This window comes from Crinia signifera, chromosome 1 (assembly GCF_055691185.1).
Source record: "Crinia signifera chromosome 1, ASM5569118v1, whole genome shotgun sequence".
Taxonomy (NCBI): Eukaryota; Metazoa; Chordata; class Amphibia; order Anura; family Myobatrachidae; genus Crinia; species Crinia signifera.
Window position 1 is genome coordinate 229,481,936 of NC_139217.1, and position 21,576 is coordinate 229,503,511.

General features: G+C 46.4%; 1 protein-coding gene across 1 annotated transcript in view; it reads left to right on the forward strand.

Moving 5' to 3' along the window:
* Window positions 1–21,576, forward strand: part of PTPRS (protein tyrosine phosphatase receptor type S) — a 366,190-nt gene that overhangs the window by 294,374 nt on the left and 50,240 nt on the right. Inside the window, exon 24 of the mRNA XM_083179390.1 lies at window positions 6,724–6,765. Coding sequence (XP_083035516.1) covers window positions 6,724–6,765 — 42 coding nt within the window. The remainder of the gene's footprint in view (window positions 1–6,723; window positions 6,766–21,576) is intronic.

The window sequence follows — 21,576 nt, forward strand, 5'->3', positions numbered from 1 at the left end:
CCTGTGATCTCCTGATATAAGTGTTCCAGGGCAAAGGGTAAAGGCTCTTTATGGTGAATTAGCTGCCCAAGTCATACGCTGGGGCGTAGGCTATGGCAAGGACCACTGGAGCATTTGCAAGAGTCTGTTCCTTGCTGTGATTACCTGTATGCTGCTGCCTGCAACTACTCTTGCCTGAGGAATTGATCTGGTATGCTGTGACCTGATTTACAAATTATGGCCCATATTCAATGTGGCCGGTGAGGGGTTAAACAGCGGTGATTGCAGAAAACCAGTGATCCTCGCTGTTTAACCCCCGTGCCAGCCGCTCACCCTAGTCTACGTTTCGGGGCCATAATGTGGTCGTATCTAGAATTTATTGTGTACTGTGTTGACGCATGTTTGTAAACGTACAATTTAGAGCTATGTGCATCTCATCCATGTAAGTGAACATGATAATTGCTGCTTTCATGTATGGAGGGGTGGTTTGGTGCTATGGTAAAGTTGTATATGCATTAAGACATGTGTATAGTCCATTGTTCCCTAACTGGGGATCATTGGGCACTTATAAGGGTGCCCTGGGTTCGTGGTCAAGGACCAATTCATTGTAATAGGCAAATCAATGATTGTGCCTTCCAATAATAAAATATATGGACATGCAGGAGGAAATCCTGTCTAAGGATGACAAATAAACACAATTTACTCTATAAGAAACTTAAGCATTGTAAATATTGTAATGGAAAAGGTTGTACACATAGATGCTCGCCACTACCGTGTTACACCATCGCATGGTGCAACCAGAAGGGCTGTTTAATGCACAAGGAGGCTAGTTGTATGTGGACACATCTGTGTCCAAATGAGGGAAGGTATTCTTAGTGAATTTATTATCTTGCACGAAATTAAAAGACACCTCTGCCAATATTTCCGCCGGGAAATATTGGCAGTTCACTATTCAGTCCTGGCCGGGACTCGCCATCCCAGCCTGGACACTGCTGCTACAGACCCACCTCCCTATGGAGGCGAGTCTGTATTGTCAGAGATGGCCATGGATTGTTGAATCTGCAGCCCTTCTATAAAACAGCCGCGTTTTCACTGATCCAAGGACTTTCCGATGCTTGACAGCCGAATTGAGTTATAGTTGATAGAACCGAAAACAGCCCAGGATTCTGTCTGTCGGGACGTTCCGACAGTCGAAATCCAGGATTGAATACCACCCTTAGTATCACAAACCATCACAGATCATATATTACAGCATTTGGACTCTTTGTTGGTGACAGAACCTTGCATTGCTGGACCCCATAGCAGAATTTAGTTTGGTGACCAAATATGCAGCAATTGGCTCTTCCTTGGCATGAGGTGCTTGCTGCAAATGGCACAGAAAAAAGCCTTCACTTTTGAAACCGTTGGGTGGGATTAAGGCAGTGGATGGAGGTTATGTCACGGTCTCAGGCTCATGACATTAGTCACCATGCCAGGGATTGGCTAGACCTGACAGGGGCGTGAAATCTTACCACGCCATAGGTGTTAACCAGTGACCCCTCCAGTTGGGATTTGGGCTTTGCTGCTATGGATGTGCCGGTCGCAGTCCCCTGAACAGGTTCCCAATATGGCACTGTCAAACTCCTGGAAACAGGTAGCGTGGACTCAGGATTACTCATAGTCATCTTAGCCGGGGCACATTACACAAGAATCAGACAGGAGAGTAGTCAGAAGGCAAGCCAAGGCCATCCACTGGTAGTCACTAGGAACAGAGCAGGAGAGTAGTCAGAAGGCAGGCTGAGGTCATACACGGGTAACTCACGGTTCACGGTACACAGGGATTAAGCTGAAGGATAGTCACAGTAAAAGTACAAGGGACGCTGGAGCAGGTTGTGAGCCTATACCATGGGTCTTCAAACTGTGGCCCTCCAGATGTTGTGAAACTACAAATCCCAGCATGCCTTGCCACAGTTTTAACACTCCCTTATAGCAAAACGGTGGCAAGGCATGCTGGGATTTTTAGTTTCACAACATCTGGAGGGCCACAGTTTGAAGACCCATGGCCATGAATTGACTGCCAGAGACTGCTTTATATAGGGAGCTAATTGCTCAGGTGTTGTACTCAATCTGCAAAGCTCATACCACACAGAACTTCCTTGCAACATGGAGCAGAGCTGAACTGACAGGAGGAATCACAAACCAGGTAAGAACCGAACAAAACTTGAATGTTGTGACATTAACCCCCCCCCCCCCCCCTACGGGTGGGCTCCAAACACCCCACAAGGAGATTTTCAAGGTCGCCTGTGGTACTTTTTGGTTTGGATTTGGTTGACTGAGATGTGGCCTTTGTCTCTACAAAACGGGCAGTAGAGAATATTGGACGTCTCATAAAGACAGTGACATCATGATCTGAGCCACACTCTGAACTTGAATCCTGGTCATGGTCAGTGTAGGAAGTTCTTTAGAATCCACCAACTTGAAAGAACCTATACAGATAGCAGGAAAAAGCATACCTCCAGGTCTTAAGTCCGAGGAGTTGGGTTTCAAAACATTTTTTGAAGATGCTCTGGAAGTTCTAGAATGTTGTTTATCCAACTGACTGACCTTCAACCCAGGACACTTATTAATTGAGGACAAGGAAGGTCCTACATCAGGTTTCTCAGATCCGAATTTATCCACCACAGCTCTTGAGAATGTGATTAAGTATTGGAGTCTGGGATCATTATGTTCCAGCAGTCGATTAGCCCATTGCAATGCTTCCCCTCTAAAGGACATCAATAAATATTTGACGATATTTGCCAGATTGTCACCAGAGGATGGGACAGAGTTCATAGCGTCTAAATAATAGTCTGATAGGGCTTGGTAATGTGCAAGATCTCCATCAAAGTGGATGAACTGAGCTTTAGATGAGCTTAAGATGAATCCAATTGAACTGGGTGGACAACTCGGACAGAGTAGAGACTCCAAGCATGGCAGGCAAATTTTCTTGAATGGCAGGCATTGGAGCCCTGGAGGCCACTGAGACAGACCCACGGACCCACGGAAACCAACCCGGAGATCACAGAGGCAGACCCGCAGACCACGGAAACAGATCCAGGGATCACAGAGATTGGCCCAGAGGCAAGGGCCAACAGATCCCCATGCCCAGAGGCAAGGGCAGGTGGGTCCTCATGCCCGGAGGCAAGGGTAGATGGGCCCTCATGCCCAGAGGCAAAGGCAGATGGGTCCTCATGCCCGGAGGCAAGGGCAGATAGGTGCTCATGCCCAGAGGCAAGAGGGCAGATGAGTCTCCTCCTGGGGTGATGGACTTGGAACCCCCACCTGGGGTGACTGCTCAGATCCCTCACCTGGGGTGACATACAGAACCCCTTCCTGAGGCAAAGTACTCAGTGACTTCTCTTGGGGAGCCACATTCAGAGACCCATTATGGGTTGTGATGACCAGAGGAACCTTCTGGGGTGTGATGCTCGGAGATCCCTCTTGGGGTAATATACTCAGAGACCCTTTTTGGGGTACCACATTCAGAGACCCCTCCTGGGGTACAGTGTTCAGGAACCCCTCCTGGGGTGTGATGCTTGGAGACCCTGTCTGGGGTGTGGCACTCTGAGAACCCGCTTGGAGCCTAACAGTCTGAGACCCCTCCTGGTGCACGACACTCTGAACACCTTCCTGAGGCTTGGAACTCTCAGAACCCTCCTGGGAAATGACAGTCTGAGACCCTTTCTGGGGTATGACCCTCTGAGACCCCTTCTGAGGTGCAAGACCCTGAGGGTTGGGATCATTTGGTCTACAGCATGATGGTCGACAGTCATTAGGTCGACACCATTAGGTCAACATGGGAAAAGGTCGACATGGGTCTAGGTCGCCATTAGTTCAACAGGTCGTTAGTTTGACAATGTCTATGTCGACAGTCAAAAGGTCGACATGGGGTTTTTCAATGTTTTTTTACCTGAATGTCAACACAGTCGACATGGACACAGTTTCAAGTGCACCACATCCCCTCACATCGCTCGATGTACTCGCAATGCATCAGGCAAGGTGCCTCGCTGCGCTCAGCACACTATTTTATTCTCCCACCATGCCCTAGTGGATGGTAGGGCATGAAATACCACCGCCTGTCGGCACATGTCTGGTGGAGATTTTTTGCAGCAGCACCAGCAGCCCAGGGGAGGGAGAGCCAGGCTGCTACCTTCACTTTAGCTTACGTGGTGTTTGCGGTGTGCTTTGTTTTCAATGAGTTCCACTTGGCCAGCATTACGGTGCAGAACCTGTTGTCTGCCTGGCTGGGGAGCGAGGACGTGTCATTTATCCATCACCACATACAGAGGACCACGGCTACGGTGCTGCTGCACTCCCTGCTGCCCCTAGGTGAGCTGAGCCGTGTCCTGTTACCCTTCCCCTGGTCACCCGTATAGTGCTCACGCGGCCGGCCAGCATTGATTATGCTAACTGCAGTGCTAGCGTGGCCCGTGACCAAGCAAGGGTGAACAGCGGCGGCCCAGCCAGGGTGGGGAAGCGGCCAGGTCTGGACCGGCCCACCGGGAAATGACCCGGTTTCCCGGTGGCCCAATCCGCCCCTGAAGACAGATTATGTTACTTATTCATACCTGTGTATGTTTTTAACCAATAAATGTTTATCCGACCCTATTTGAAACTTATTTATAGTGTCTGCCGACACCACTTCTTCAGGAAGAGAGTTCCAAAGTTTAACTGTTCTGACTGTAAAGAAATTTATTCTTCTAGATGTGAAAGTCCTTTTGGGGTAAAGCACTTTGACACCCCTCCTGAGGCATAATACTTGGAAGCCCCTCCTGGGGCATTATACTCGGAAGCCCCTCCTGGGGAAAGTCTCTAAGAAGCTCCTCATGGAGCACAACACTTGGAGACCCCTCCTGGGGCAAAACACTAAGAAGCCCATCCTGGAGCGAGATACTTGGAAGAACCCCTTCCTGGGGCTGGATGGACAGGACCCCCCCTCCTGGGTTTAGACTGACGGGGCCTCCTCTAGGGGTTTGACTGACTGGACCCCCTCTTGGGGTGAGACTGACTGGACCCCCTCTTGGGCTTGGACCGACTGCCCCCCCTCTTGTGGCTTGATACTTGGATTCCCCTCTTGGGGCTTGCGACCATGAACAACTTGCCAGGGCTGGACCTGAGCTATATAGTTCTTCATCAAAGAAATTTTGGTCCTAGGTCCCCAGTTGTAACCACAGGATTCCCTCTGGGTTAGAACGGAATCTGCTGCTCTATTTTGGGTCCCACGTAGAGAACAATCCCCGACAAAGTGATCCCGGGATCCACAAAAACCATAGGCTTAGGGATCTACGCCGCTGGTGCTCCTCATCAGACAACTGGGGACAAGAGTGACTCAGGTACTGGTCCTTACAGGGCACAGATGCAGATGCCACTGGAGTGTTTGGAATGGCATCAGCGGGTTTCACAGGCACTGAACCTAGAGTGGAAGGTACCATGCCACTAGAAGGACTGCCTTGTAAGATGGTAATCACTGAAATCACATTAGTCAGTAACTCCTGCAACTGCTGCATTAATAGGTGGAGAACCCTTAATGTCTCTGACACAGGTTCCACAGATATTGGAGGAGATGAAGCAAGGTCCATATGCTGTACCAGAGTCTGTATGCTTTGTATGATCAGAGCTTGGTCCTGCTTGTGCTTACAGACCCTAGCAGACTGTTGCTCCCATAGCTCCTCTTTTGGGCTAGAGTATTCTGTCACGGTCTTAGGCTCATGATGTTGGTCACCAGGCTGGGGATTGGCTAGACCTGATACAGGGGTGCGGAATCTTACCACGCCATAGGTGTTCACCAGTGACCCCTCCAGTTGGGATTTGGGCTTCGCTGCTATGGATGTACCGGTCACAGTCCCCTGAACAGGTTCCACATGTGGCACTGGCAAACTCCTGGAAACAGGTAGCGTGGACTCAGGATTACTCATAGTCCTCTTAACCGGGTCCCACACAGGTAGTCATAGGGCACAGTACACAAGGATCAGACAGGACAGTAGTCAGAAGGCAAGCCAAGGTCATCCACTGGTAGTCACTGGGTATGGTACACGAGGATCAGGCAGGAGAGTGGTCAGAAGGCAGGCTGACGTCATACATGGGTAACTTACGGTTCGGGGTACACATGGATTAAGCCGAAGGATAGTCCTGAAACAAGCCGAAGTCACTATCTGGTAATCACAAGTAGTAAAAGTACAAGGGACACTGGAGCAGGTTGTGAGCCTATACTCTGGTAGGGATTGACTTCAGAGACTGCTTTATATAGGGAGCTACTGTAATTGCTGGAATCTCACTGGTGCCTCAATCAGTGAGAGCTGAGCATGACTCAGGTGTTGTAATAAATCTGTAAAGCTCAGACAACACAGAACTTCCTTGCAGCATGGAGCATAGTTGAACTGACAGGAGAAGTCACAAACCAGGTAAGAACCAGACAAAACTTGAATGTTGTGACAGGTTGTTGCCTGTTAATTTCCAGCTCCCTTTCCTTGGGTTGATATCCGCTATAGTTCTACCGTTGTTTTTTTTTAATATATATTTATATATATAATCATCCTTTTTTGAGTTTTTTTTATAGATGCTGTACATGTTACACATGGCTTACATATGTGCAATTATCACATTAAACAATAGACAAAAACAAACTCAATGTCTGTTGTTAATGTAACCCACTATGTGTTTTGTGAAAATGACGTAAGACATAAAAGGCAAATTTGTTTTTATTTCTTTATTTACTGTTCTTTGCAGATTCTGGTCTCAGCACTCCTCTCAGTGACCATGAATTTGAAAGTTAGTTCCTGTCTGTTTTGTTTCTGTTTATTTTGCCACTTAAATTGCTGTTCAAGTTTGACATTGTTCTCTACTATTGTTTTTTTTTTTTTTTTTCAGTTTTTACTTTATCTTTTTAACCTTCCTCATTCCATGAGCTGTTTTTACATTCCATGTTTTTATTGCAACATTTCTGTGCCTGTCTCCACAGTTGGGCAGTTTAGGATAATAAAAATAAAAATTGTCTAGCGTCCAGATTGTTGCTATTATTTCATTAAGGTAAAGTCTTTAAACGTTACATTAAATAGATCCAACTTTGTCATTCATGTGTGATACAAGTGTAGTACCACTATGTCACTTCAGTAATTGATTTACAATATAATCACAACAGTAGTGTTTCCAAAACATTAAAGCTATTCTACTGTTTTTTTTTGTTTTTTTTTTATGTAATAAGCCTCATTATGCTCTCTTACACTTTTGATTGAATGCATATATCATCCTTAGTGCTTCTAACTAAAATGGACAAAGTGTAGCGCTCCATTTCCCTGAGCCTCAATTTGTGTTATTAAGTGACAAAGCCCCAGAAATGTCTGTCGGTATTTAATCGAAGTCCTTGTTTTGTGATCTTTCCGACATGTTTTATGTTCGAGCTGTGCAATATTTAATGTCTTCATTTGTTGTGTTTGGTTTATTTTGGGCACGATACATTGTCAGACTGTGTATGTGTTTGTGACCATATATGTAACACTAGTCATTTCCCAGAAACTTGAGTCTTTTTCTTATATTAAATCCATTTAAAAACTTACAATATGATTTGCTATTTTTGAATCGATTGTCTTTAAAATATCACCCTGGGCTAAATATTGAAAATATGAAGGGTGAGAAAAAAAATGAGGCAACGTTATTTAAAAAAAATCTTAGAATAAAACCTACATTTAGAGTTATTAAACATATGCTACTTTGTTAGTTATTACAGTTTGTTGAACACAAGTTTGCATGCTTGCAGCTAAAGGCATATACGTATATATTAACCATATACTTGATTTGATATCTTTCATCATGAGTGTACTCTTGCAGCAGCTCTAACCTTAGTTCAAGAGGTCAGTCTAAAGCAGGGCTGGGCAATTGCAGCCCTCCAGATGTTGATGAACTACACATCCCAGGATGCTTTGCATTAGTTTTGCTATGTGGCCATGCTGAAACTGATGCAAGGCATGCTGGGATGTGTAGTTCATCAACATATGGAGGTCCACAATTGCCCAGCCCTGGTCTAAAGCATTATTTGCCATACAAACAACTATGGGGGTCATTCTTATTCATTTGGTCCTCTGTAAATTTGTAATGGGGACCGATATTTTTGTTCTACGCATGCGCATGTGCAGCTTCCCTGTGCAATTGGCTTTGGTGATTTGCACTGACCTGTTCACAGGGATCGGGGCCTGCAGCGGGCAGGACGGGTTTCGTCCATGGGAATGCCCAGAATGCTGGGAATTCCCATGGCAATGCGGGCGGGCCAATGTGTGCCGGAGGCGGGCAGCTGATGTCACAGGAAGTCAGCCTCCCGCCCTGTCTTCGTCCCAGCACATGCAAATAAAAGTCAGTTTCCATTGCAGCAGCGGCAGGCGAAGGGGATGTGTCTTCGGTACACATCCCCGCATGGTTGCAAGGGGACTAGGTGGCGGGGGTGGGTTGATTTTCGGCAGGAGGGGCTCTCTGGCATTCGGTAAGCTGCGGTGTTCACAACTTACCGAGTCAACCAGAATCTAGCCCTACAGTATGTTAGCCTAGAAATTCCATCAACACATTCTTGATCGAACCTAAGTAAACCTAGGGGTGTATGTACTTAGCTTTGGAAAGATGCAAACTGGACGGAGATAAAATACCGGCCAACCAGCTCCTAACATTAATTTTTTCGGTACTTAATTTCACGGCGGCGTCTGTGTCCGCTTCGCTCGCCCACGCTACGCTCGCCATGCTATCTATAATCAACTCCATGCAAACGTGGATAGTGGGGGTATGAAGTATTCACGTTGGCATGGACTTTATTTTAGAAAGTTTGCCGAGTGCCAAACCCGGAAGTAGCGGCCGGCCATGCTGCCGCCGTGAAACTAAACAAGTACAATTTTTTTCAAATACAGCCAACAAGGCAGTTAGAAGCAAATTGGCTGGTACTTTATTTTCTTCCACTTTATGTCTCTCCAAGGTTTAGTACATAGACTCCCTATTCTACATGAGAACATTCTGTTACCACTTATCTACACCCCTTCAGCCACAAGAGCTAATTTTCATACAATTTACAATCTCCTCATGATGCATGCTCTTGGCTTCAGAGCATGTACAGTGCAAATAGCCGGAAGAGACATCTACAACATCTATAGCTTAGTGTTTAATGCTGCATCATTTAAATTGATGTTAATGCTTGCTTTGTCATTTGTGATCCAAGTTTACAAAGTGACTGGTCAATACTGCTGTTGCTTGCTGATATTACCATTGCTTTTCTACATGACACTAACGGGGCTCGAAATTCTGCATGGCAAATTTTCTCTTCCCATTTATGAAACATGCACAATGTTCATCATCAGCCCCACTTCTCATTGCAATGTTTTTGGGATCAAAAATGGGGCTACCATCAATGGCAAGTGGAATAGTCCATATTTGTATTGAGTGTGGAGCATTTTTGGCCATGAGTCATGAAAACTACGCTCTGTATACCAGCACCCAGAACAGTATCTTCCACTGGTACTGACTGCTGGCAGTGTCCTTTCTGCAGTGCCTTCTGAAGATGCACTTGTGCAGGCAATAGCTAAAACTCTTCATTTGTCAGAACGGGATGTGTATGGGATGCCAGCAGTCCCAGTTCTGTTGACGGCATCCTGATTACTAAGTGTGTTTTACAATAAAGTCTGTGTGTCCCTGCCATTGTGTGTGTGTGGTTTCTTTTATTTCTTCTATTCATGTCACAGGTAGTCTTATTTAGTAAGTATACTAATTAAGATTACGTGTGATATAAATATAATAAATAAAGGAAACCACACACTCAACGGCAGGGACACACACACACAGCCTTTATTTGAAAACACACTTTATCTGTCTTATTTTTTTCTATATCTTTTTAACATATTTCGCTGATGAGATAAAACTTCATTTTAGACAAGACTTTTAAACGTTTTATTTAAAAATGTTAAGGTACTAGTGTATTATCTCGGCGCCCGATTTCACGTAAATCGCATACGATGTTGCATGCGATTTAGCGGCCGATTTGCGGGCAATTCGATCTGCGATGCGATTTAGCGGCCGATTTGCCGCGATTTCCTGCCGATTCCTGCTTTTGCCACACTTTATAAAATCAACTCCACGTTGACGTGGATAGTGGGGGTATGAACAGGTTGGGAGGATGCGTACCGCGTCCCCTCACGGGGCTCGATGCGCTCGCCACGCTTCGGGCTGACTTGGATAGTGGGGGTGTACAAGGATGGAATAGCATGCAAATCGGCAGGAAATAGCGGCAAATCGGCCGTTAAATCGCATCTGATTTTTGCATGTGATTTGCGCCCGATTTTGCGGGCGCTGTGATAATACACAAGCCTATTATATTTAAGTTCTACATGCATAACCCTCTGAGGCACTTATGTATTATATAGCTTCCCTTCTGGACTTGTAACTTGGTGGGACTGCTATGCTATTACTGATGCCTGTCCTTGTGTTTCCCTCCTATATGCCTATAGATTGTAAGCTTGCAGCAGGGCTCTCCTACCTCCAAGTCTGTCTGTTGTTACCCAGTTTGTTTTATCACTGTCTACCATTGTAAAGTGCAACTGAATATGCTGAGCTATATAAGAAACTGTAAATAAAAATAAATAAAATGGACTATGACAACTGTAATGTTATAGCGGTCATGTGGGGAGAGTGAAAAAAAAAACAAAAAAACAATCTCTTATATAATAGCCCAGAACTGTCACTCTGTGTGTGTGTGTGTATAATGCTGGGTGGAGTTATACACACAGTCACAGAGTGACAGCACACCCTATAGCTACAGCAGATCACCCAACATTGCAACTATAATTGTCCACACATCTGGACACACACTCTAGGTCAACCACCCGCCACACAACTTTAAAACACATACATAAAGTGCCCACGGGACACGCAGGAAGGGACCGTGACGTCATTGCTGGAGGCGGCCTTTATGCAGAACAGGGGCGTGCCTGGAGGTAGCAAACACGCCCCTGCATGCTGCCGCTGAGAGCACGGCCGCCGACAGGGGGGAGGGACATGTGTGACAGCCGCCGAAGGGTGGAGGTTGGGACATGAGTGAAGGCTCCCGCCGATCTCAATGACCCCGGAGCCTGGCCAGGGCCCGTCTGTCTTACCCCCGCGGCTGCCTGCTCTGCAGTCTGCAGCCCGTATCTGTGTGCTGCTGGCTTCCTGTGTCTGTCAGATGTGACGCCGGGTCTCACTCTCCTGTCGCTGTGCTGCAGTGTTTGTTTCACACAGTGGCTTCTCTCATCCTGGACCACAAACTTGCAATCCCAGCACAGTGAGTACCAAGGGGGAATGCACATGACACCCCCTCCCCCGGTCACGTTAAACTCTCACAAGCAGCCTAGCTCTGACAGCAGCTGGCCACCCACAGCTACTCCCATCACATGCATAAAGGTGTGTGGCTTAATATGTCATGTGCATAATGGTGTCTTTTATAATATGTCATGGACACTACAATGTCTGCACCCCCTCATCCACTTCTGCTAACACGCCAACACCCCCTCCCCCACCTGCAGTACACCCACCCCACAGTGGCCACTCCCACATCCTCAACACGCCCAAACCCTGTCCCACACCCATGCACAACCTAAGCCCACCCCTCCAACGCTGCCCGCACCCACCCACACCACCCACATGCGACACCCCCGCACCTACAACTCCACCGCCCGCAGCACATCCACACCCCACCCTCCCACACCACCACTAAACACCGTACCCCACCTGTAGCAACCCTGCACCTGCCACTCCTCCCGTGGAACAACTGCACCCACACACTTCACCCCCCCCCCACACCGCCTCAACCTACAATACCCCTGCACCCACCCACGTCAACACCGCACCTCCCTCACCCACAGTACCCAGGCCCCCAGACCACACAAGCTCCCACACCCACAGCAGACAATCCTCTATATAATAGTCACCATATTTCCCCCTCAAACGAGTTCACAGGTTAAGGGGGCGGAGCCCCTTACAACGGTGGGAAGAGTGCCCGTAGGTCGCGATGAATCGCCTAGTACAGGGCTCGACATACCCCGGGGGCCAGGTCGCCATGGCGACCAGATTCTGCGTCTTGGCGACCAGATTTTTGAGATGAGGAAGCAGAATCTGGTTGTGGCGAGGTGTGCTCGTGGTAACAGCGGGGCAGAGTGGTGGACAATCCACCCCCGCTGTGTGAGAGCAGGTCCGCCGCGACTATTTCAAAACACGAGCAGGCAGGGGCATGGCCTAATTTACTATGCAGAGAAGTTGTTTCCCCTGAGCTCCTGTCTCTAAAGTGCTGCTCTGGGGCTACCCTTTACCCGACCCACATTTAGCAGCAGCACTCACGGAGCCGGCGGACAGCCTACTTGCTGTCCAGAACCCGGGGCTGTGTCCGTAATGCGGTGCGCCCAGTCTCCCCGGATCCTGAGCACATATTGCTTCCACAGCGGCCAACTACAGCAGCGCTGCTGACGCGGTGGCAGAGCGTCAGGAAGCCAAGGCACGCGTGTCACAGCTGCGTGCAGGAGACGGGAGATCCGGGGAGACTGGGCGCACCGCATTACGGACACAGCCGGGAGAGATGGGCGCCTTCACAGAGCTAATGCCAGCATTTCAAAATACAGCCTGCCCTGCTTGCTGCACTGACCCTGTGGGAGCGTATATTGTTGCAGGAGCTGCTCATTATTTTGTATCTAGATCAATTGGAGGTAATATAACTGTCTATTTAAGAACTAAAGAGACATTGTTGCCTTACACTAGTTTGGCCCAAAACACGCATATATTCACTCATTGGATGGTCTAAAGGTACTAAATCAGCTTTCATTGACTACCTATTTAAAAAAGGATCAATAAACCTTATCTTTGATCATATAATTAATAGGTGGTATATGTATTAACCCTGTTCAGAGCAACTGCAGCGCGGTGCAACCCGACCCCCGCCTTCCCCTCCTTTCACACCAGCGGTAGCGTGGCCGGGCACAGTCTCGCCCTCCTGTCACACTAGCAGCCCGCAGCGCCTGACCACCGCCTCCCCCTCCTATCAGAGGAGCGGCAGTGCAGGCGGTCAGAGTCTCCCCCTCCTGTCAAACCAGCCGCCCGCAGTTCCTGACCCCCTCCTCCCCCTCTTGTCAGAGCAGCGGCAGCGCGGTGCCTGACCCCTGCCTCCCCCTCCTGTCAGACCAGTGACTACCTACTTCTCATGCAGGGGCTCCACCAACTGCCAAAATTCCCCCATCGGCATGCAGGTCTTTCCTTGCTTCTTGCTGCTGGACGAGTGGGGCTGCATGGCTTCCAGCATGCAACCCCTGGCATCAAACATCAAACCCCATAGCAATGAGCATGTAGGGTAAGCTCCACTTATGTGGGATAATATGTAATAACCATTACTGCATGTGGTATTATATGTAATTGGCAGTCCAGTGTTTTGTATAACATGTAATGGGCATTATGGCACGTGCAGATTTTGTGTGCACGCCTTCGCCGCTCACTGTCCCTCTTATTAGTTTATCTGGCTCCTAAATTTTCATTTTGGCTCCTAGATTTTAAATAAATTTGTCGAGCCCTGGCCTAGTAAATAAAATTGGTGTATTCAGATGCAAATTAACGGTTTCAAGCAACAGTCTTCCCATAGCCAATACAGCATAAGCATAATGAATTCTCATTTTGAATGCAGAGCGAGGAGGATACTGCAGAGAGAGCGTACTGATATTGTTCTTGATAAGAACCTACACTAGACTCTCAACTCAGAAATTTCCATTTAATTGAGCCCCATCAAGAAGGACTTGGTGATATTTATTTTATTTGCATCAGCTGTGATCAGCAGAAACTTCAAATAGGACCAGCCACACAAAATCCACTCACCCATTGGTTCTTACCCCTGATGAAGTCTTAGAGACGAAACGCGTCGGGTTTCTTCACCAATAAAAGAACTATTTACCCAGAGATGGACTGAGCTTATTCATTGGAAACATCCACAAATACAAGAACACTATTTCAGAAATGTGTATTCTGTTTTGAAATTGTAATGTTTTATTGGGAGGTACAGTTTCTATACTGGGTAGCGCACCCCAATCACCCCCCACTTCCCATATATATATATATACCTTTATATATATATATATATAATTTTTGTTGTATTATATTTATATTTGATATATTCTTGTAGTGTATTAATCTGGGTAGAATTCTCTGAAACAATCAATTATGGTGAACCTGGAGAGAGATTCAAATAGATTTCAATCCAATAGAGGGGTTCTCAAACTTGGTCCTCAGGACCCCACACAGTTCACTTTTTCCAGGTTACCTGACAGGTGCACTCATTAGTCACTGACACATTGGAAAAGATCCACAGGTGGAGCTAATTATTTCCCCTGTAGTTCTGTGAGGCGACCTGCAAAACACGCATTGTGTGGGGTCCTGAGGATTGAGATTGAGAACCTGTGCGATACATATTATTTAATGACAAGCTATATAGTTTAAGTATTATGAATAATTAGAAAAATAAATAATCCGAAGTATAAGTACGAATGTAATTGTGCTAGCCAAGGCTAAGAAGGATAATGATTTTGACTGTGACATGTCCGAGGGATTTATTTTCTTCTTTAAGAATGTATTGAAATGGCTGTATACATACTTTATATAATAAAATTACAGAAGACCGGAATATAAGTTTTACCTCAGAGAGCTCTCTCTCTCTGAGGAAGCCACTGACCAAGTCGGAAGGCAGGGATATGCGTTAGAGGACTGAGGGGTGGATGTATGAAGCAGTGATGAGAGTAGAAGTAATAAAGTGACTGGTACTTTATCACCGGCCAATCAGCTCCTGACTATTAAGTTACAGTCTGGGTTTAAAAAGGGACAGATAGGAGCTGATTGGCCATTGATAAAGTTCCAGGCACTTTATCACTTCTCTTCCCTTATTACTGCTTCATACATTTACCCCTGATATACTTTTGATAACTGGCTGACCCATCAAACCTCCATAAGGTAATCTCCAGACAAGACTGCCAAATGGGAAAGCAACCACCATCAGGGAGCAAGCGCTGAGAGCATAAGGGACAGTAGCCACATGCATCCTATGAAGGAGAGGAACAATTAAGTATAATCACTATACTTTCTATTACCTCTGAATATGTGATTCCAATTTGTTGCAGTGCTCTGCGGTATTAAAAGAACTGTGCTTGATATTCGATGAATGCTTTTGCTTTGGATCTGAGAGACTCCTCTTGGCAGGTCATACTAACCACTAATTCTCCGCAGTGTAGAGGGTGTGCTTGACAGCTGTAACATCTATTGTTTCATTGGGTTTTGAACTTAATAGTTTTTTTTAGAGGGTTTTGACCGTGACACTGGCTGGTGTTTTAATGTGGAATATATATTGTTATTACTGTAAAACGTTCATACTAAATACATTATACAGACTCATTCAGCCTATAATAGGAGGTGAGGACAATGCCATGTAGAACCCATACACTATACAACCCAATGTCTCCCTGTATATATAAAGTGTATATATATACAGTATAAAAAGTGCATAATTGTGTGAAAAATAGAAATGCAATTTTAATACTTATGATTTATGTCAACCATGTGGCCAGCTGGTGTCTGTCTGGTGTTCATTCAAGCTGTCATAATGATGGGACTATTTTTATGTGGAGGCCTAGAGCTGCGGTTCCATCCATCCCATTGTTCATCTGGCTCTGAGCCTTTTACCGGCAATTTCAATGGGTGCAGATCCATGTTGAGTGAGTATACAGGGCTTTTCCAGCCAGGGTGCCTGAGCGGGGCTCTGATGCTTTACAAAGGAATCTTTTTATTCCTGGTACAACAGTCTACAAGAAGCAGTCGGAAGCTCTGCCCACCGTACCCCCTTGTCCCTTGTCCTGTTGATCAAGCACCTGCATAATTGGTTAAAAACATCCATTGGTACAAATATGTAACATAATCTGTCTTTAAAATATCAGGACATACTATACAACAAGGGATAAGCTACTATAAACATAGGTTGAACTAGATGGACGCAAGTCTTTATTCAGCCTCACCTACTATGTAACTATATAATCTGGAGCAGAGCAGAGAAAGGCTTTAATATTGGACTTGACAGCGTGAACAGAAGTCCACATTGACTAATGTCTCACAGCTAGTCATGGTGTTGCCATGGGCTTTAACAGCATCCCATATGGCACTTAACTTGGACAATGCAGTTTACAGTGACACAGCTCTAGGTCAGGGCAGTAGACATCCTGGCCTGGCCCAGGTACTTTTCAGGAGGCATGGCCTTATCACGGTAGGCGTGGCCATGCAATGTTAGAATATTATACAGAAAGAACAGCACTTTAAGCATCTCCCTGGCCACACTGCAGCCAGGCACACAGCAGCATGTGTTGGCTTGTGAAGAGCTGTTGCAGCTTTTGTTGCCTCGCCCCACCATCAAACCTGGGCCCGAGTATTTACTACCCCTTCTCCCCCTCTCTTGGTATTAGGCATAGGCATTGGTTGCGGTGAGATGTATCTCTCAGGTTAAATTATGGATGCAATGCAGTTAATTTAATAGTTCCAGGCACGTACCTGGGAGTTAATTGAATTACCCAGATATATACCCAGATAACTACCATACAGTAGTATTTGTGTGGATTGGAGTGATCTGCAGGGCCGGCGCCACCACTAGGCAAGGTTAGGCATTTGCCTAGGGCGCCGGCCACTAGGGGGCGGTAGTGAGCTGCAGCCGGGGAGAAGCAGCAGCCAGCAGGAAGCTATGCCCAGAGAAGCTGCCATGCCTGCAGAGGAAACAAGCAAGCAGCTATTTGTGAGTAACCCCGCCAGAGCCCGCCCGCATACTAGCCAGCTGCTGCGCTGACAGACAGTTCCGAATCCCCAGTTATCAGGCCTGCCTGCTACAGCGGGAAACTTCGTAGCCCCTGTCAGTCAGTCAACTGCCTGTCAGCGTTGATCCCCTGCCCGCCTCCCCACCCTGGATGGTCTGGACCGGACATCGACACACATGATGATGCGGGCGGCAGAGCAATGTACTGACTTTGGCGGGTGGAGGAGCCGCCGCCGCCCGACCGCCCAGCTACATAGTGAGTGTGTTTCACTAAGTAGCTAGGCTGGCGGGCGCTCCTCCACCCGCCGGAGTCAGTACATTGCTCTGCCGCCCGCTCGTGTGTGTCGGTGTCCAGTCCAGACCGTCCAGGGTGGGGAGGCGGGCAGGGGATTAAGTAACGCTGACAGGCAGTTGACTGACTGACAGGGGTGACAAAGTTTCCCGCTGTAGCAGGCAGGCCTGATAACTGGGGATTCAGAACTGTCTGTCAGCGCAGCGGCTAGCTGGTACACGGGCAAGCAGTCCCCTGCACCCTCGGTAGTTTCATTACTTTATTAATTATAGAGCCTGGTGGGGGTAGCGTCTACGCGCCATGCAGTTGGAGCCTGGAGCCAGGCAAGGAGAGACAGCGTGCGGAAGGAGCCGTGCCGGAAGGGGGGGGGCGGTGTCCTGCAGGTTTGCCTAGGGCACCTAGATGCCTTGCACCGGCCCTGGTGATCTGGGTAGTACCGGTTGGCCGTAGGAGACAGGCAATCCTAAGAGTCAGCAAAGAGATTTCTCTACTGCATAAATATAATTAACTAATATTCAGTAGATGTGTACATACTATTTGTTTGTCATAAGTAATTTGTACTATTTTGAGCTACTCTGCCACCATATTTTATATAAGACTTGGAATTAAAAGTTAAGTTTTACCTTATTCATCATCAGTCATTGAAAAAAAGTGTGCCTAGCTCAATAAGTGTGTCTTGGTAGGGGACTGTGTCTTACTGGTGTTTGTGCAGAGTTTGGTATTTTATTTTTAATCCTAAGTATTTCCAATTGTAAAGCGCAACATATAAGAAACTGTAAATAGATAAATAAAAAAATATGCCGGGAACTATTAACATTGATGTGGGTGTGCTTGTGTGGGCGGGGGGGGTTAGAGTTATGCTGCATGGAGGGAGTATTTGGGATAAGCACCTAAACAGGGGAGGTGGGTACAGGTGGTTATTCTGGTTCGTTTACACGGACCGTTCTCACGGGGACCAATGTTCGGTGTATGCGCATGTGCAGCCGCATTTCAGCGCATGTGCATACGCAGGGTGGGCACGCAAGAAAGTGGGCGGGGGCTGCCGCAGATAGTCGCACCCATGGGAACTCCCAGCGTTTCATGTGCTTTCCCATGAAAATGCTGGGCGTTCCCATGGAAATCACCCAGAGACTTGGGTGCCGGGGGATTTCAGCTGCCTGACCATTTTCTCTTGAGTGTACAAGCATATATGTGTGACCTGAGAGTAGGAGACCATTGAATAATGTGGGAGTTTCCCCCTAGCCTGCGAATGGATGTTCATGTTAAACATCTATTCACAGCCAGTGTGTATGAACACAGCATTAGAGGGGGCTGGCGGACCGGCATTCGCAGGGCAGCATCTGGTGGACTTGCAAGGCTGAGAATTCACAGCCTTGCGAATCAACCATAGTAAGGTCCACAGTTAGGCACTAAGGGGAGAGCTTTATGGATAGGCATTAATGGGGGAGAATTACAGTTAGGCATCCGGTGGGAGAAGGTAAATATAATTTTCCAGCCCCTGGCGGGATTTTGATCACCGGGATATATACAGTATGTGATGTTTTACATCCTTGCTGGCGGGTCGCCAGAACGTACGCGCTGGCGACCCGCCAGCAGCCTCGCCAGCGAGGAGACTGAGACGCGCGTGCGTCTCACGCGCACGCGCGTCTCAGTCTCCGTCGCTGGCGCGACGGAAACCCTGTCCGTCTCCGCCTCAGGGAGACGGACAGGGTTAGGGGGGGTGCGGGCAGGTGGCGGGGACCCCGGGTTACCGCCGGCAAGGCGGCGGGGACCCGGGGGAACGGATGGAAGCGCCGTCGGAAGGGGACGCGCGCGCCGCTCGTGCGCGCGCGTCCCCTTCTCACCATCGCCATGGCGCTGGCGGGGGATGGCGGCTGGCGACGCCAGCGCCATCCCCTGCAAAGATGGGACCTGACCCATCTGTATGTGTTTGTATGTGTGTGTGTGCATGTAATAGAAATACTCTTAACGTGCACTTCTCAATGAGCGTCCCGAAAGACTTAAAAACTTGGGGTGTTTTGTAGACTTTATTTAGTTAGGATATGCAAGTACACTAATTGCGTGCATTGTTTAATCTTAGGGACAGATTCAGTAAAGTAACTGTGTTTCTCTGCGGGGTAAATACTGGCTGCTTTTGCATGTAGCCCACAGATTTCAGTTTAAAAACAGCCCACCAAAAATCGAAATCTCTGCACAAGTTTCATCTGCCCCACCATGCAAAATGGTTTGGCCATTTGCATGCTTTTTTGCTTTGCTAACAACGCTGAATCAGTCCTAAATTGTGATGCCGGCTGCTGTTTCAGAATGTGTGTATTGAATGCATGTGATCATTGAGTGTTAAATTAAAGATTTTGCAAGTCTAATTTAACATGATAGACTTTCTTGAATTACACTGACAATATGGGGGAAATTTAACAAGATATGTATTCTACTTCACATGTGATATTGCTATGGGCAACCAATGAAATCCTGTCTACTATCTTCTAGAGGGTGCTAAATAAATAAGAAGTAGATTCTGATTGGTTGCCCATAGCAACATCTCATGTGAAGTAGAATACACATCTTAGTAAATTTCCCCCTATGAAGCTAGTTCCATAATCAATACATTTGTATATAAGTTTATAGTCCACAGACATGGGGTGGGATTCAAATAGCTGTGATAAAATAATGCATCTATCACATGAAAATGATACTTATTGCCAGTATGCAGTACGCTATAATTATTGCTGATGCTACTGGCTCCTTTAGTGACCATAATAAAAGTTTTTTGTTGTTCTTGTCGTATGATAAATGGCTGTTATATGCCTTTTTAGAAAACAGCTAAATAAAGAATGATAAAAAGCAAGTGTTTTTCCGAAAATTAGTGGTACTGTACATAAAAATATGTAATGGTATATATTTGAGTAATTTTAACCCCTACCTGCAAGCCTAAAAACACCAGTCCCATTAATAAAGAACCTGGGGAGTAATATAAAACTACCACAAGGTGGCGCTGCTTTACCACAAAGCACAATTAAAACATAATTTTTGTGATATCACTTATTTAATAAAAAACACATTATACAATTCATCGACACTCAAATGGACATACAAGACAAACAACATGTAACATATAATGCATGCGTTAATTATGCAGAGCGATAAATTCTCAAGTAAGGCTTATATTATATTATATTCAGGCATATTCTGAGGCATTTAGATGTGGCAATAGTTACCAGTCCCTTTTTGATGGTTATCCTGAAAGATCCTTTTTGGTGGATCACGAAGATATTAGTCCACTTTTCCCTATATCCGAGCAGTCTTTGTATAGGTCGTTTTGAGACCAGCTCCAGGTACAAAGTGTCCAAATAATGAAACTCCTTTATGAGCGTTTTTACATGATGGGCTCACCAATGTCAGCGGTGAGAGCGCTGATAAGTGCAGCGTGGTGGGGTACTGGCATCGGGCTGTAGCGAGCTTCCAAGACTTGTTTCTCCGCCTTACACGTATTCGGCGGCTTCCTCAGCTGGGATCCAGCTTGTATGTCCATTTGAGTGTTGATGAAATGTATAATGTGTTTTTTATTAAATAAGTGATATCACAAAAATTATGTTTTAATTGTGCTTTGTGGTAGAGCAGCGCCACCTTGTGGTAGTTTCTATCACTCCCCAGGTTGTTAATTTTCACAAAGGTCCACAATACCTTTGATAGGGGGCTGCAGCTTTACCCAAAGGAAAAGCCTACCCAATACCCACCCACCTGAATCAATTGTGCAATCAAACCAGCACTTTTGTGTGGCCTATGGTCACTCCCCCATCTCATTAATAAAGCACTTCCATATTCCTGTCCCATACCGTACTAGTGGCATTACATCATCCCAGTTTCCCAGAGGCAAAATACATGTCGGTGCCCTGTCAAGATTTAGAGTGACGTCATATTGCAGCATAATATTGGGCAATTATATCTTTGGAAGGCACTGGAGCATATATAATTATACAGTGTATATGTGTGTGTGTATATATGTGTATGTGTGTATATATATATATATATATATATATATATATATATACACACACACACACCATGAATGCAGCACAACGGACTCCAAATCAATTCACATAGACAGTGTTAGCATCAATGTTTCAATTTATCACATTGTCTTCAGGATAAACAAACAAGACCCATCCCTTTATAACCCAAACCACACCTTGTCTATTCAGACGTTTCTGGCCCCGGGACCACTCACCTGAGCCTCTGTGAGTGGCGTCAGTCAGGCTGCACCTTGGAATGCCGTGAAAAATTAACTACCAATGTACATACAGATATACATATAAAGTGCAACAAAACATAACAAACATATGTATCAAATATAAAACAAAAAGACTGACTAGCGCAAATAGTACCAAACACGGCAAAACATAAATACACGGTTTTAGACATTTATGACCATTACTATTAACACAAAAGGCTGTTGATATGAAGACACAAAATACAG